The following is a 17246-nucleotide window of genomic DNA, read 5'->3' as shown; positions in this document are numbered from 1 at the left end:
ATGCCAGTCTATTTCTTCAATATAGGACAATTGTGGAATTAACAGAACAGCCTGTTTTTTTATGCCTAGTTTTATATTCTGAAAGGTTTACTGTGTTTTTCTTAATCCTTAAGTTGCATATTCATTGCTATATTTTCATCTAACTGCTGTCACTTACATTGTCATGCAGAAGGGCAAATCAGGGTCAGTTTATATAAGCGGCATCAATCTGAAAAACTTCATCAGTCTTTATTTCAAGGCATTATGCAAAGAAAGCTGACATTAAGAGAGCCTTAACTGACAGCAAATGAAATCAATCAGCAAATCACTAAGCCATAATAAACTTGCTCAAGTTGTAGATAACCCTTCCTCTTCCAGGTCTTTAACTACAAGGCCCAACAATTGGAGTATCTGGGCAGAAATGTCTCCCTTGATTCCATTACAAAATTCTTGCACTAATATAGTGCATTATTTAATAAGTTTTTTCTTGCTCTGTAAGCTCTCGATAAGAATAACAAACAGATAGAGATATGTTTTATAATAATGGAATACTAAGAGGTTAAGTGAAAAAAAAGACTAAACAAAGGATTCAGCATTTGAAGAAGTTTCTTTTTTTAGTTTAAATGTAATTAAGAATAGAAAATAGTTTGATTCTGTTTCTGCTACTAAGATATTTGTGTAATAAAGTCTATTGCCTTATTAATTCCTATTCCTTAGACTCACTTGCTCAGCATTTCTTCTCAGTTTTTGAAATTAAAAGAATCAGTACAAAAGAAGTAAGACTCCAGACAATTCCTAATCTTTCACGGTATTCACTTCATGAATTCATTTTGTAACCTACATGATTATCAACAGTTTAACAGCTATGCTTCTGATGGGCTTATCTGTGTTACAACAGTACACACTGCAGACAATATCAAACAATACAGTCACATCCAAGCTACGCAGTGGTTATCTGGTAAAATTACTCCTTTTCTGAAGATACTGCGCACAGATAATCCCATGCAGTTCTGAAAGATAGGATTTCTGAAGTATAAAAAATTGCCTAACAAACAAGGTGCTGTGAAAACTATATTTGTTATTTGCTGTTATTGAATGATGCTTTATTTTTGTAGTTACAGCATTTAGGAGTCTGCCCTTATTCACTGAGGCAGCTTTGGGTACATATTGAGATCACCATGCCTCTAGAGTAATTTTTCTCATAAAAGAATAGTGACTAGAAGTCAATAAAGATGCTTCCTGTTGGGTCCTTATGCTATAAGATACAGCAACCTGGTAAGCAGCTAGGAAAAAAAAACATCCCAGGATTACAAGCAGAAGCAAAACTTAAAAAATAAATTTGGTGAATTAAGATCATATTTTACACAGTTCTTATAGACCTTTCTTGCATATCAGCACAGATCATTCATAAGAGATTACCCACACGCAACAGATATAAATGTATGAAAAAGTCTAAATGGACAAAGGCAGATAGTTACACAATTGCTTGACAGGGTCAAGAAAGAAAATTTTCCATTAAGAAAGGTTACTGAAAGGTTAAATTATTATATACTAACTTTGGCATTCAAGATAATCAGCAGCAGATCTTAACTGAAAGTTTTTACAAAACTAATAATGCTTATAAAAGAGGCTGGACAAGAGTTAGTAGTTTCACAGGCATAAAGAGACAGCTTTTAGTAATTGATTAATTGGTGATTACAGATACTGACTTTGATATTTACGGTCCCATTGTGCCAAAGACTTAACAGGGTTGGGGTGCAATCAGTGTACCAGCTAACTACAAAGCCTTCTGAGAAGGGTTCTTCATATAGTCTCTATTCATTTATTAGAATGAAGAAAGGCAAGGGGAAAAAAAAAAAAACAAAAAAGTGAAAGGATGACTGAGAAAGTGAGGGAAAGAGGCTAATCATAAGAAGTGGGGAAATGAGGAAAGGAGAGAGAGCAATAAAAAGCCCATAGAGGACAGGGAGGAAAAGACTGCTAAAAGAAATGCTGTGAAGAGGAAAGGAAGTTAGGAAAATAGTTAATCCACAGAAAGGAGAAGGGGTGTGAAATTCAAATTATAAAAGGCAAATTTCCAACATCACTGTCATTTTGAAGATGACTCACTTTTTATGTTTTAAATTGTGCTTTGCTAACATACATTAATGTTTTGTTTTAAAGGAATTATAGTTAAAATAAATTATGCTAAAATGGCTTCTAAATATTTATCATCATGATACAACTGATCTGGAGGCATGACTCCAGATACCAGCTGAACACATTCAAGGAGATTAAATTAATTTTTTTCATGTTACATCTCTTCAATCTAGTTATTCAGATTTTACTTAGTTGTTAATTATTGTTTCCTTAAGCCCTGCACCAACTTTATTTTTGACAAATTGAAGTTTGCAAAAGGTCAGGTTTGCAAGAGGTATCATCCCACTCCAATGAGTTTAAAACACTTATGTATTTATGAGTATTTCAACTCACGGTGCAAGTGCAAAATATCATTATATTAATAAAGAATCACTTCTCTCTTTAAACAGTGTATTGGAAGGCTCATGGTCAGTCCAGAAGCAGCACATTTTGACACTAGGTAGGAAATCAGTCCTTTGGAGAGGAGAAGAAAAGAGGGGGAGGGCAGCCCAGGTGCTGTTGATAGCAGCTGTTGAACTCATGGAGAATGAAAATCCAGTTTTACCCAAAAGAAGAAGCAGTACGATTCCAGAGGAGGCAGCATTCTGGCCTCTGTAAAGAAATGGATAGTTCCTTCTGTGGATGAAACAGTGGAAGTAAAAAGAAAACACTAGAAGTGTGTGCATGTTGGGTGCACGTATATATAAATGCACTATCTTCGAGACTCTTAAAAAGGTTTCTCCTTTCTGAAGTATTAAGAGAAAAAAAAACAACAATTATTTGTTCTTTTAACAGACATGCTATTAAAAAAAAGGGCTCCAAAACAGAAGCAGAAGATTTAAAATACTAATAATTCAGTTTTCAAGCAGCTACTCCACGATTAATTAATCCCATTAAGTCCTCATACCAGAAGTGATTTATGTTTGAAAGACTTGCCCTATGCAGAGGATAAAATCTGGTGACAGGATTATAATGTTACCTTTGAAATCACTTGCTTCCTCAATTTGGTAAGCTTTATTATTGACAAGTAAACACAGGAATGAGAAAGTGTTTATTATTTTGAGAAAAATTATCAGCAGAATTATGCATATCTTTTACCTTCTAATCTATCAAGCATAAATCTAAAATTAATGAACAAGTGAAAATAAATACAAATTAAGAAGCTCCTAACACTTTAAAGGACATTTATGTTTGCTCTATTAATTAGAAGTGGACCTACAACACAATCAGATAATGTATGACTAAATCATACATGAATACACAATTTACGTAAAATAAATGGTAAGAACCTACCCCTTCATAAATTTATGATTATATGCTAACACTGAAGATGTCAGTACTTGACTATATTACTACCACGACTTTGTTATTACTGCACTTTTTATTTCAAATTACCTCAAAACACCTGAGAAACGCAAAGAAGTACATATAAATCCCATGTGGACTTCCTAAACCTGCATGAACAGATGGACACATGCTGAAGACAGAGGGAGACCAAGACAGAGGGAGTACAAGATGGGGGGGAGGGAGAGGCAGAGAGAGAGGGAGAGAGCCAGAGGCGGCGAGGGGGGAGGCAGAGCAAACGAGACAGAGCCAGAGTGGGGAAGACAGGTCCAGGGACTGAGAGACACCAAGGCAGAGCAGCAGGCAGGGATGGAGCAAGGGAAAGCACGAGTGTGCATGCAGCAGGGAGAGCAGGCATGGCAGGGAGAGGGAGAGCGGGAGCAGCAGAGCGTGAGCGTGCGTGCGGCGGTGTGCGCACGGCAGCGAGCAAGTGTGCAGCAGAGCAAGCAGGCCTGCAGCGGGGAGTGTGCGCGTGGGAGAACACAGCAGAGAACGAGAGCGCGTGGCAGAGAGAGAGACAAAAAGGGAGGGAGACAAAGAGAGACAGACAGGACAAAGTGAAAACTTACCCACCTCAAACCCCCTGGAGGAGAGAAAGCACACCACAACTGTATAGTATCTTTCAAACTTAAGGGAGAACTTATAATGAAAAAATACAGATTTACCTACTCAAGTCCTTGGTTATAATAAACTAAAATTTTCTTAATATGCAAGGGATTTCCAACAGTCAGGTCAATCTTAACATCTCAGTTGAAGGGTAGCACACAAAGAAATGCCTTCTCCTAAGACGTATTAAATACTGACAAATACAGATAGGCACACTACTTTTACACCAGAAGCCTGCCTATAGTCTCATCCTCACATCTGCTTTTTCATACACCACATAAATGCACTAAATATTCACATCCTCATTAAAGTCACTCACAAAACTTGCCCATTTGGATTCCCTAATTCATATAAATCCTGTAAAACTGCAACACAGCTTCATCTGTGAATATTGGTTCTCTTTCAAACTAACATCCAGAAGTCACATCCTTTAGCAACCAGATATTAGAGAAGGAAGAGGCCCACCATGCCAAATACTGACCAAAAGTGACCACCACAAATTAATATGGCCAATTAATAAAATACGCAAATGGAGACTTTGAAAACAGAGGGTAAGGTAGTTCCCATGACACAGAAGATGACTACTCTTTCCCTAATTGCACATCTGCAGGCAGATACCACGTGTGAACATCAGTGGCTGTCTGATCACACAGCCATATGCATGTCTTTCAGATGTGCAGCAGACGCGATTCTGACAACCACAGCTAGTTTCTTGTTGCCATTGCTTTTCACTGACAATAACTGAATAAATCTGTTACTTCTGTGTATTACAACATCTGGGACATCCTCCATAAAGACAGTGCTCCTCCACTTTGTTTAAAAGGCTCCTGTACCTCCTGTAAAACCAACCTGCAACAGTAGGTAGAGAGCATAACCTAGGTACACAGGGCAAAGCCACTGATTTGTATGTTGTTAGCTTTTCCCTGTTTGGGAGTCAAGCTCTTATACATCAAGTATACATTACACATCCAATTGCTACTGCAAAACTAGTCTGAGGTACTTAAATTAGCTTCAAGAAGTTTCTTTCATACCAGTTCTCATCCTTCTGTGTCTACATTTCCAAACAGAAGAAATTAATTGTGAGAGTATACAGTTCCTTAACTATTTATACATGAATGTTTAAACCTTATCTGGTTTATTTGCGTACTTTATGCATTGTTTTTTAGGTGAAATTGCTCGCCATGAGTATTAATTACATATTTGATGTAAAAGTACCTGAGATAATTCAGAATGAATCTTCTGAATGTCATCACTTTTTCTGTGAGCCAATAACCTCTTTCAGAAGAGAGAGTTAAGACAACATGATCCTCTTCCTAAAGGTGTAGCACAATTGAATTTTGTATGTTATAAAGAGCTGATAACTTTTACTTGTTAATTTAAATAGCCATCTGCCAAGCAAGACTACTAGAATTAGGAATCCCATGTTATTTCACTTGCTCTTTTTCACCCTATATCCTGTATTTATTGGAGGTGTCACATACAGTTCCACTTCTTGTCTTCTGTGGGAGCATTCAGGCATGACCAGAACAGCACACCTTAAATCCTGTTCTCATGTGTTTCAGGTGCTTGAAAATAATACTGTATTTTCCATTTTCAAACCTAACTAAGTAACAAACAGTACAACTTTGTGACATAACATCCTTCACAGCAATTAAATACCAGGTGGGAGCATTTCAAGGCTATAGCAATAATATGATTTTACTCTTTGAGACATTGCATTTTCCATTACTTATCCATACCAAGTGACATTTTCAAACTATTATATTAATTCTTGTTACAGTTTCCAAGAATTTAACAAATGCCTACAAATTAAGTCATACTTTCACTACTTGCATGGGGCTTTCGAAGACACTCAGTGCAAGGACATTCTTGTTGAATAACTTAAATGTCAATCTGTTATGTAATTTTGCAATTCAAGAGCCATTACATAAAGTGCAGGCTTTGGAGAAGATACACAGAACTTTGTGTCCCAAATATTTAATTTCATTAGCTAAAGGTCTACCCCTAGAGTGTACATCACATTCTTTAAAAGATGCACACCACCTCCTATACAGCTTAACAACTATTTCATTTGGGAATGACAGGGGTTTTATATGTGTGTTTGTTTGATCAGCCCTGTAAGCATTCATGGTATTTGGAATGTTGGATCCATTTACTGGAAAAAACAACCTTCTGGTTTTACAAGATAATTAATTAAGTATGCCACAAAAAAGCAAATCTCTGATAGCTTAGTTCACAGTCAAGCAACTTAGGTTCATTATGCCCATCTTCTTTGCACTTGTCTCCTATAAAGAAAGCATATTTTTCCCAAGAAACATTCATATAGAGATAACAGCATTTTAGAAATTCCAAGACTTCCTGCATTCCCAATGACAACCAATATAGATCGCTAGTGCTGCTGAGCCCATCAAATAAATTAAGGATAGATTTCATTCAAAACGCCCGTAAGAGCCACTTGCTTTCTGAAAAATTTGGAAGAAAGATAACGTATGCAGATGTGTATGCACATACAAATATACTAGCTTTTTTTGTTCCTCTCATATGATGAAAAAGTGATATACGCTGAACCAATGGATATAAAATTATTATTCGTTACTGATTCCAGCCACCTACTACAAACTGGATGCATGAATAATAAAAATAAAACAATGCAATCTTCTGTGAGTACTCAACAGTTCTGATAGCCAGTGCTTCATCCCTATCATACTGTCTAATTTAAGATCTTAATTTTTATGCTATTTTTTAAAAGAAACCATCAAATATCAATAGATTTAGACTTGTAAAAAAAACTTCTTATGTCTAACACTTGCAGATAACAAGGCCTTTAACTGAAATGTACTTATCACAGACTAACTATAAAATACATGTAGTAGTAGCCGTTACAGAGACCATGCATGCAAACAATTCCACTGGTTTTAATAAGAAGTGTCCATAAAGTGATTACTAACTGCTTACCTCATTCAAGATTGTATCATTGCCCTTAATATAGTTTTGCATACAGTGAAATGAAAATCAATTAGCTGACTCCAGCTATAAAAGGGGGATTTTATAATAAAATCTCTATAATGTACCTAGAAAGTTATCAAACAGGCACTATGTAACTAGAGACAAGGAGAGGGAAAGGAAAAGAGGAAGGGGAAGGGGAGGGAAAAAAGGAACTGCATAGTTACATAGACTGTGAACCACTGATTCTGTTTTTGTATGTACAGAGTAACCATGTGTAATTGGAGCTGTCAGGTGAACAAAAAGTGTGTTTACAATACTGCACCACCAGTAAGCTACCCAGCACACACATTGCCATGTGTTAGTTATACCACAAGCACCCTGTACAAATGTGAAATGCAACTTCTTATACTTCTGTTTCTCTTCATCTTATCTGAAAGAAAGAAGGAACAGGCTGTCTTGCAAATGCTTCTACAATCATTCTGAGGTCAAAAAAGAATGGGAGTTGGGATGGGCCCAAAAAAAAAAAAAAAAAGAAAGCAGTTATTACTGAATAGGCCACTGAATTAGAAAAGCAGTATTTAAAAGCTGGTGATTTCCATGACAGCTTCTTTGAAAAGATGCCACCTGTGGAACCTTTTGCACAGCCTTGAAAGTGATCATCACTGTACTGGGGAAACATCTGCAACTCTGCCCTCTGCTAGAGACGTACAGGCGCGTTAACCAAAGTTCATGGGAATCTCAGGTGTTACATATTACTACTTTATTATGGAAACACCATAATACACACATAATTTAAACCTTTATCATATTGAAAAGCATGCATGCAAGTGGGCAACAGTGAGAAATGTCCAGCTTAGAATCCGCCTTTCTTGAATGTTTGATTTTGTGACCCTGTTCCTGCAATTATATACCGCATCTAGAACAGAAATCTACAATAAATCTGCAATAAATAAATAAATAGATAAATATACAATACATTAAAAAGGATTACTACAGAAATGTACACACACTATGCAATACTTGTATTATCTGACTTCCTTGCACTTTACATGACTAGCTTTCCTCTCTCTGATTCAGGCAGCAAGGCACAATGAAAGAAGTATGTACTCACTCTGCCCTTCGTTCTCTCATTGAGAAAACAAAATGTTCTGCCTTTAGCAATAATGTATCACAAGAATGAAGTCATTCTGCACAGCTATAAAGACTAACAGATAGTTCGTGTATAAGAAGATATAACAAACTTAAAACCAATAAGGAGGCATTGCACACAGTCCATTTTCAGAGCTGAAAATATGTACATTTTCAGTTCATTTCTCTTTTTTCCCATTCTTTCCTCCTAATGAAATTAGTATTTTGAAACATACAAGTCTTTAAACCTACATGAACAAAATAGCTTCTATATTTAAGTATTCCAAATAGCAGTTTCTTTTAATTAGGAATGCTCAAAAGTCACTATTATTTCTAAAATTGTAATACGGAAAAATCTGATACTGACCAAGAAGCAGCATAAAAATCCTGTCTTTTTTTTCCCCCTATTTTATTTGCCTTGCTTAAATTAAGGGGGGCAGAAAAGGAGGGTTGGGATAGAGTGATATTAATTTTCAAATATAACATTTGCATTCTTTCATGGTCACATTCCTGTCAGTTATTTATCATTGTAACTGCAAAATTAAAAGTTCACATCATGTCTGAAATACCGTATTCAAGAGTATATATGGAAATTATTTCTCTTTCAACTGTTGACTGCAATAGTTTTGAAGCTTTTTGTTCTCCACACATTCAGAGCAGTCTCGCTTCTTGTTCTATTTCAGATGCAAAAAAGGAAAAAAGAGAAACAGGATTATTTTAGACTCTAACCTGAAATGCTACAACCTCTGGCCTGCCCTTCAGCCCTTCCACTGCAAAGGTCTCTAGGTGCAGTTTGGGTAGCTGCAGGGTGAAGTCATTCCTGGTTGCCGCAGTCCGTGACAGCAAGGTCTGATCTCTGACCTAAAGGGAAAAAAACAGCATCAATGGTAATTCCCCTTCAGACACATTAACTGGGATGAACTGGGTCCCCTTGAGCCCACTGAGTGGACTTGCATTGATCGCTGGACCTGAAATCCATGAATAAATTTAGGACTAATTGATTTTTCGTTGCAAATAAATCTCTAATTCAGAGTGCTGGGAGAGAATGTTAAGAAGAAAAAGCATCTTCCCCTGGTCTGAAACGAGAAGGAAGAAGAGACACTAAGGGCTCACAAGCCCACCTGGTATATACATTTCACAGATCTGTCCCCTGTAAAAACCTCATGAGAAAAGAAATAGTAATTGTACTTCTGACTCAAACAAACATCAGCTATGAAACGGAAAAGTTCATGTGATCTTTCAAACAAGAAGCTGGCATGCAAGTTCTGTCTACTATAGGGAGATTGTATCAGTCCTCAACAATAAGGTTCATTTAATATCAATTCAGTTAAACACCAGATTAAAATGAATAATCCTCAAACAAAGCAAAATAAACCAACCTGTAGCTCTGCAATTAACGGAAGGAGAAAGAAAAAAAAAAAAACCAAAACCAAAACCCAAACCCCTGCTACTAGATTTCTTATTCTGGACTCGCTATAAGAAATAATGCACTAATTGGCATTAATCGACTTTTATACAGTTTCTAACCATGCCAATTTGGAGTGGGAAATGCTACAATTTGCACAAAATTCAGACAGTTTGATATTTCGTTAGTTTTGCAGGCAGTCTGAAAGGAAAGGATAGAACACCCCCCCCACCCCCTCCCAGCGGTGCCTCCGCGCGGCCAGCGACGCAGCGGAAGGCCGTTGGTGTCGCAGTGCCACCTGCTGACTACGCCGGAAACTGGGTTTAAGTCAGAGACTCGCGTGCCGTGAGCGTGGCGCAAACGCGTCGGTAGAAAAACATTCAGCAATGTGAAGTGATTAACGCTTTTGTCTTTAAACACAACCAGACTTACTAGTGTTCCACACGAAACGAATATCGTTATCATGATTTAAAACGCAAAATTTTTCCGCGTATTACAACATGTAATTAGTCTGTCAGCACGGATGTTGAATTATACGTATTTAACACATAACTTACAAGGACACATCACTTACATTCATACACCATACGCTGCCACACACCTATTTTTCATTCTATTTAATACAAAAATTATCATGTCCACCTCCAGGAGATCCCAGTAGTCAGATTAGACTCTAATACAGATGGATAGACACACATACAAATATATGTTAGTACAAATGAATAGATGAAATACATTCATTTGGCAGAGGCTGTATCTGTTGAGTAGCAATGGCTAGTACTGCAAAAACAATTTACGGTCTTTAACAACAATACACAGTCTGACACTAAAACATATACTAAATATATACTAAATATGTATAAATCAATAGATATACCATTTACAAAATACAATTTAAAATAAATTTCATTTTTTTCTTAGAGCCTCCCTTGCCCAAAAGAACTGAGTAAACATGAAATAAAACATGTCCATTCATTTTAAAGCCCAGATTACTTTTTTGTAACCACTTACAAAATTACATTTTTGTAAAATGATGATTGTGAGTGAATGTATTTCAAATAATAATAATAATATTTCTAACTGAAAGAAGTATGCATGTGTAAATCTGCTGATACAAAGAAGAAAAGATTTTATTTTATTCGTTGCTCTGTTCTGTGGGAATAGGGAGCCCTACATTTCCCAAGTTGACCTAAAGAATTCCTGTCAATACCTGTGGCTGCCAAACATATGCACTATGATGCAATTTTTATAACAGGAAAGGTCCTCTACACATTTTTTGCACACATAGTGCACTAGGTTCAGGATATACAGTCCTGTGGAACAAACATACTCTCTAGAGTGTTCTGTTAGCATGTGTAATTCCGGTCAGATGTTAACCTTGCTGAATATAACAAAGTGCATTACTTTAAATACACATACACACACACACGCACACACACATACATACACTTGATTTACATTTTTACAGCTTATATATCCCAACTTTTCAGTGTCTTTGCTGCCAGTATGCACACAGATAAAAGAAAACATTAATGTGGATTAAGGTACTAAGAATTTATCAACATCAAACCACCAGTGTTTTGCCTTCTACCCTTCTGAACCATAGTCAATAGATCTAAATATTTTACTGCACCCTGGCCAATTCATTGTTTGATGTTTAAAAACTCACCCAGAATCAAAGAAAATTTATTAAATTTCAGCCCCCAAATGAGATACTATTAGCTTTGAAAGTCAAGTTTAACTGCGATATTGATGATTCTCTTTTTTCTGTGACAAAATTCACAAGGGAAATCCCTATGTCAAAGTACAAAAGCAGATTGCTAATACTAGAGGGAAAAAAACAATGTATAAGCAATGTAGGTATAATACACACACAATACAGACAGTGGAAGTCCTTTTAACCCTATTAGTTTCAAATTCTCCATTTCAGTATTGGGGCCTGACACACACTGCACAATAAAATACAACAGCCATTTTTTAAAATGGCTGAATTGTGGTAAACATATGCCATTAATACCACTGCACCCAAAAAGTACATATTAGCTCCTTAAAAAGTATGATATTTGATATGAAGATTCACAACTGTAAAAACAACCCCAAACCTTTTTGTGTTTGTAAATATTTAGATCGTAAAGAGTGAATCTCATTACCAACATGCATACTGAGAGACGGAAAAAGAAGCTAGAGTGTTGCTTTGAAAAATACTCACAAGGGTTCAGGAAAAATTATAAGAACAAAAGACTGGGTGTATACTGTACAAATATCATTACATTGTTTCATGAAAAGTGAAAACAGTCTTTAAGTTGGCTGCCTGTTCAAGGAATGGAAAGCTATAATGGCCATGCCTGCAGGGAATCACACTGGGTAGGCCATACCTATATGAAACCTTAGTTAAGAACCAATTTCATCTTTTCCTGGCTATTTGCATTTTGAGATCCAGAACGATAATGGCAGGAGTTGGGAGACTATGATTATTTCCTCATTCTTTAAGGAAGTAAGCACAGTACTCACATACACACTTACCTTACAGAACTATCTGGCAAAAGTAAAACTGGTAATTTTATTAAAAAAAAACACTTTTTTTTGTTTAGTAGCTTGACAGGGAGGAAAACCATCCTATGCAGTTAAGCTTTACGATGCAAGTTTCAGAATTTTTTTGTACTTAACAACCATTTTTTGTTTTCTCCACATGAAATCTAAAGCAAGACTACTTTAGCTGAGAGGTCTCCTTAGGCTAGAGACCTAATGTTATAATCTAAAAAACCTAATCAGCTAATCAGGCTTATTGCAATGATTTAAAATGTCTAAAACCAGTTCCACTTCCCTATACTCAAAAATTAAGAGAGAAAAAATATGTAAATGTATCTATATCCAATCCTAGTGAAGATTTTGGCTATTTCCAATTTTGGTAAACATAATTTTGGCTGAGACCATGAAAAGTTGCAGGAGTGATTTTACATGGAGCATAGTAAGTACTGCGACAGTGGGCTGCTAAGAATGATCATTAGATTTTTCAGTTTAGCCTTACATAAATACTGTCTGAACATAGGCAAAATCACAAACAGATCTACACAACTCTACTACAATACTCAAAACATTTTAAAACAAAAGAGCATAGTGACTTACAACAGTGTTTAACTTTTTAATTAATTAAGAGAGCAACACAGAAGACAACACTATAGCCACTCAATTTAAAATCAATAAAGTACTGATGAATTCAGATCAAAGCTGAAACGGAATAATAAACTGAAGTTACGTTATTGACTAAACCAAGGTGTAGAATTTGATGGGCTAATTCTACATGTCCAAAAATGATCTTAAAAATTCTCTGCTGATCAGAGATAATGATAATTTTGTATACAGTCCCCTTCTGTGCTCACTTGTTTGTTTTCCCTCCGCACGGTGTGAGCTCGTATGTCCAGTTATGCCAATAGAGACATGGTACTAAATGCTAGCAAGTTGTAAATGGTATTAAGATGTGCTTACCCCTCCCTAATGTCTCTGCCCGGTTACCATCTGACTGGTACAACAAACCTGAGATTTTAGTTCCTTATTTTGGGCCTAATGTAATGCTTTCTTATGATGAAAAGAAAATAAGATTATTTATGGGTATAAACTTCACTATGTAAGCTATACAGGAGAACCTTTTATAAGCTCAAAGTTCACCAATTCTACGTAAAAAACAGTACCTAGAAAGCAGAAGACTTTGGGCTTACTTTAGTTTCATTTCCTACTACTATTTTAAATCGCATATCATCTGCAATTTAAGCAGTGGAACAAAAACTACAGTGATGCAGTGATTTGGTGATAAGTGAATGGAAAACAATGATTTAGTCTGCTTAACTTTGAGATGACCATATTGCTGAGATAACAGAAGCTACAAATGTTATCCAAATCATCCTAAAAGAGTGCAAGCAAAATGGTTTCTACCACACCATTTTGTGTTCTGCATATGACATGTAATTCACAAAAATGTTTTTAGAATTTTTTAAAATAGAAGGAGGCAGTTTGAATGCAAACCACATCTTAGTCTTAACCACAGTCTTGTAAATATGTAGCTGATTTAGCTGCATAATGTCCGTATCTCCAGGGCAGCATGTAGAATGGAGGCCATATTGCACAATCAAGGACATGCACATCTACTGAACATGGTCCTTTGCCTTCTTCGATGAGAAGCACGTTAACAGAAATAAGTTATATAGTAATTCATTTGAATGGGCAAGTCTTTGTTACAGTGGCACAAACGATCATGGAACTAAGGAGAATAATAAAAAAGTAAATAAATTGGTGGACAGAATTAAACCCTCATGAACACTTCCTTATTTTTTAATGTTTAGTTATGAATTGTTGATGTTCTCTTACTCTATACTAAAAAATACAAGTGAATATACATGAAGGAAGTTGCACCAACAATAGTACTGAATAATGTTGATAACACTAGTTCTTCAAGTAAGTTGCCAATACAGATGATCTTTCTAAGGATATATCCATATACTGTCATTCCTGAGTATGGGCTCTCTAGAAAACAGTGATCACACCTGAAGTATTAGCCTTTAAGGGAATACAGACCCCAAAAGATTTCCTGAAGGTTTTGGCACATGCGACATCCAAAGAAGTATATACCACAGCACCCTGTCAGATCCAAGAGACAATCTGTTAATATCAGTTGCTCATAAGCACCAGAGTCTGAGTGTGCCCTGAAAATAAAGAAATCACTCAAAGTGTAGAGTCATCTTATTGAATGAGGGCCTATATAATCACAGACATAATATTTTCCATCAGAATGTTTCAGGAATCAAGGATCACTTCAGAAGTAGAGAGGCTGCCTGCAACAAGATTGCATTGCTTAAACTGAGGGCACTTTAAATCAAACATCTGAAAACTCGAACAATATAGCCACAAGTAGGGAGCAAAACAGGTGAGGAATACCGTTGGAAACCAAACCAGTCAATTGAACTGCAAAAAAAACCCTCAAACTCTTTTTTTTTTTTTTTTTTTTTCCTTCCTCCCAAGAAGGCCAAACCAAACTACACCAAATCACAACATATCTTTCTTAGATGAAATAGTGCCTCATAGGAGGGAAAGGGAAAAAGAGCTACATGGTACAGTTGAATGGATACTTGTTACGTGGCCATCACCGTTAGGTTTGAGTACTAATTAAAGGCCAGCACATCGCTGCATACTCTTTCATCAAAAGAAGGAATACATCCTCAAACCCAAGGGTCTGAATTCTGTTGATAGCGGAGGTTTTAAACAGCATTTGCACATACCCTGCTGTAGGTAGCCATACATGAATGTAATTATGTATACCAAATATTTCACCTAATTGAAAATCTACTAAAAATTTCTCTATTAGCGTACAGATTTAGCGACTATCCTTTTTGATTACTGCCATCCAAATCTGTATTTAATTACAATACAAGCCATTTCACAGGTGTTTTGTAAAAGAACATTAATTACATAGCAGCATTTGTGTAAGGAAATATGTATCTCATAAAACTGATGCTTTGGGTAGGCTTTCTTTTTTTCTTTAAAGACTAGTCAAGATTCTGAAAATTAATTTTCAGAGTAGCATACCATCCAGGGCTTACCTGTAAGTTTAATTCAAGCTTTCTCCTATTACTACACACACACACTACATGGTCTGTTGAATAAGATTTTAATTTGATCCAGAGTTGTTTTTTGCAAACATTGACCACTGCACCTAAGCTTCGCTATAGATGCAGGATGTGCACTATAATACATCCCCTATGAATGGATTTCAGTGACCTTGGGCTGAAAATGAACCTGTGTCTGGAGAAAATAACAGTTAATGTATTCAGTAATTCCACAATTCTCCAAACAAGGATTTTTCCTTACTGAAGGCAAACTACACAAAAGTATTCAGCCTTTAAAAGAAATAAATAAAAAACAAAAACCAAAAACAAATAAACAAACAAACAAAAGACAAAGAGGACAAATCCACCCTGAAATTAGTTATTTAGATATGTCTAAACTGAAAACAGTTAAGCACATGGATATGACATTCGGCAATGTCTTATCTTTAGTTTGTCAAGGTTTTTAAATCCCTCTTGAGCTGGAGTACCATTTTTAGCTTGGCTAGGTCAGAATGACACTGAACAATATGAGTGATGACACACTAGACAGCTATATGGACAGAGTTGTCATCAGCAAGCCAGCTGTGCTAACACCTGTATGTCCTGCACAACTGATCTTTAGGAACAAGGATCAAGAAAGTCAGATTACTAGGGGGGGGAAACAAAAGTCATTCATAAAACATTGAAATGAAGAGGTGCTAATTTGAGATGGAGGAGGTGAAAAAGTAATCTTTTTACTGCATTTTTTTCTTATCTCAGAGAAATAATAGCTTGTTTGCTACTATAAACTTCTTACAGCAGTCATGTAGAATTTTAATATTCTAAGTGGGTTTTCTTTGTGGTTTTATTGCATGTACACATACACACAGTTTCAAAAGGCTTGTGATGGGGCTGGTTTAGAACAACCAAGGACCACAGCAATTAATAGACCCTGGGCACACACACACAAGGAGGCTTCACTCTGTTAATGTGCCTAAACGCACAGAAGAACCAGCTCTGGGAAAGACATTAGGCTACGGAAAAATTTTCAAGTTGAGGTCTCTAAAACAAGAGCTTTTAAATCATTATGGAGATAACTAAATAATATGATAGACTGTAGATCCCAGTTAACTCAGAGAAATGCGGCTGATCAGAACACCTAAAAGTATCAGGTCACATCTATTGAAGTCTGATTGTGGCAGCTAACTTAAGCATCATAACTGTTCTGTATTTTCAAGGCCTGATCCATTTGTGTTCTTCTTGCTGAAACTAACAATGAGTGCCACTTACACTGAGTATTTTTACTGATGTAGTCACTTGTACATGGACTTAAACCTATTGTAAATTAATTTCTTACAGGCCGTAAAACAACCATCATAAGGAAATGCCTTTTATTGCTACGGACCACATCAGAAATAGCAATCTAATGCTACGACATTACTAATTCTGAAGTCTTCAATGGTGTCACCCCATCTCCAACTGTCTCTTTGTTCTGTATTAAAAACATCATTAAATTGGATAAAGAAAGATAATTTTGTCTTTGTATTTTACAAGTATAAACCAGGATGGATTGTACAGTGTTCAGATTTTTTTTCAAGTGATAGAACTGTGGGGCCCAAATCTCATGTATAGGCAGTGTAGGGACATTCCAGAGAAGACAACAGGGGTAGAAGGGGAGCAGCAGTGAGGCAATGAAACACAATGGTGGAAGGATTTCAAGGCACGACCGCTGACGGGTCTGCATGGAAGCTGTTCTGCCAGCTGGCGCAGGAACCTTTCAGTCAGCAGAAATGAAGTACATTACAGAAGTGGATGAAGACGAATTTTTCTGACCAAGTGCCAAAAGGAAAGGAGCACACTGGATAGGTGGTTTGATCCCTGAACTGTCCCAAAATGTCAGAATGGGTGGGTTGCTAAGCGATCTTGGAAAAAAGATTTTTTGGGGGGAGGTTTTTTTGTGTTTTTTACTGACTCATTATCACAGCTCATCAGCCCCACAGGGTAGTGGGTAACAGTCTAAGCTTGTGAAGACATGGTATTTTATTAACCTGTTAAAATGGCCAAATCCTAAGCAGCTGGGGCTGGGACAGGCTGAAAAACTCTGCCAGCCCATAAAGCTTGTCAAGACTTTAATAGTCAAGAGT

The 17246-nt window shown here is 36.4% G+C and overlaps 1 protein-coding gene across 1 annotated transcript in view; it reads right to left on the bottom strand.

The window, feature by feature from the left end:
• The window catches only part of CCDC171 (coiled-coil domain containing 171), a 158146-nt gene that overhangs the window by 33607 nt on the left and 107293 nt on the right, over positions 1-17246 (bottom strand). Inside the window, 1 exon segment of the mRNA XM_082336783.1 lies at positions 8851-8982. Coding sequence (XP_082192909.1) covers positions 8851-8982 — 132 coding nt within the window.

This window comes from Platalea leucorodia (genome assembly GCF_965183815.1).
Source record: "Platalea leucorodia genome assembly, chromosome: Z".
NCBI lineage: Eukaryota > Metazoa > Chordata > Aves > Pelecaniformes > Threskiornithidae > Platalea > Platalea leucorodia.
The sequence above is the reverse complement of the archived record's forward strand: the minus strand, read 5'-3'. Positions and strand labels throughout refer to the sequence as shown.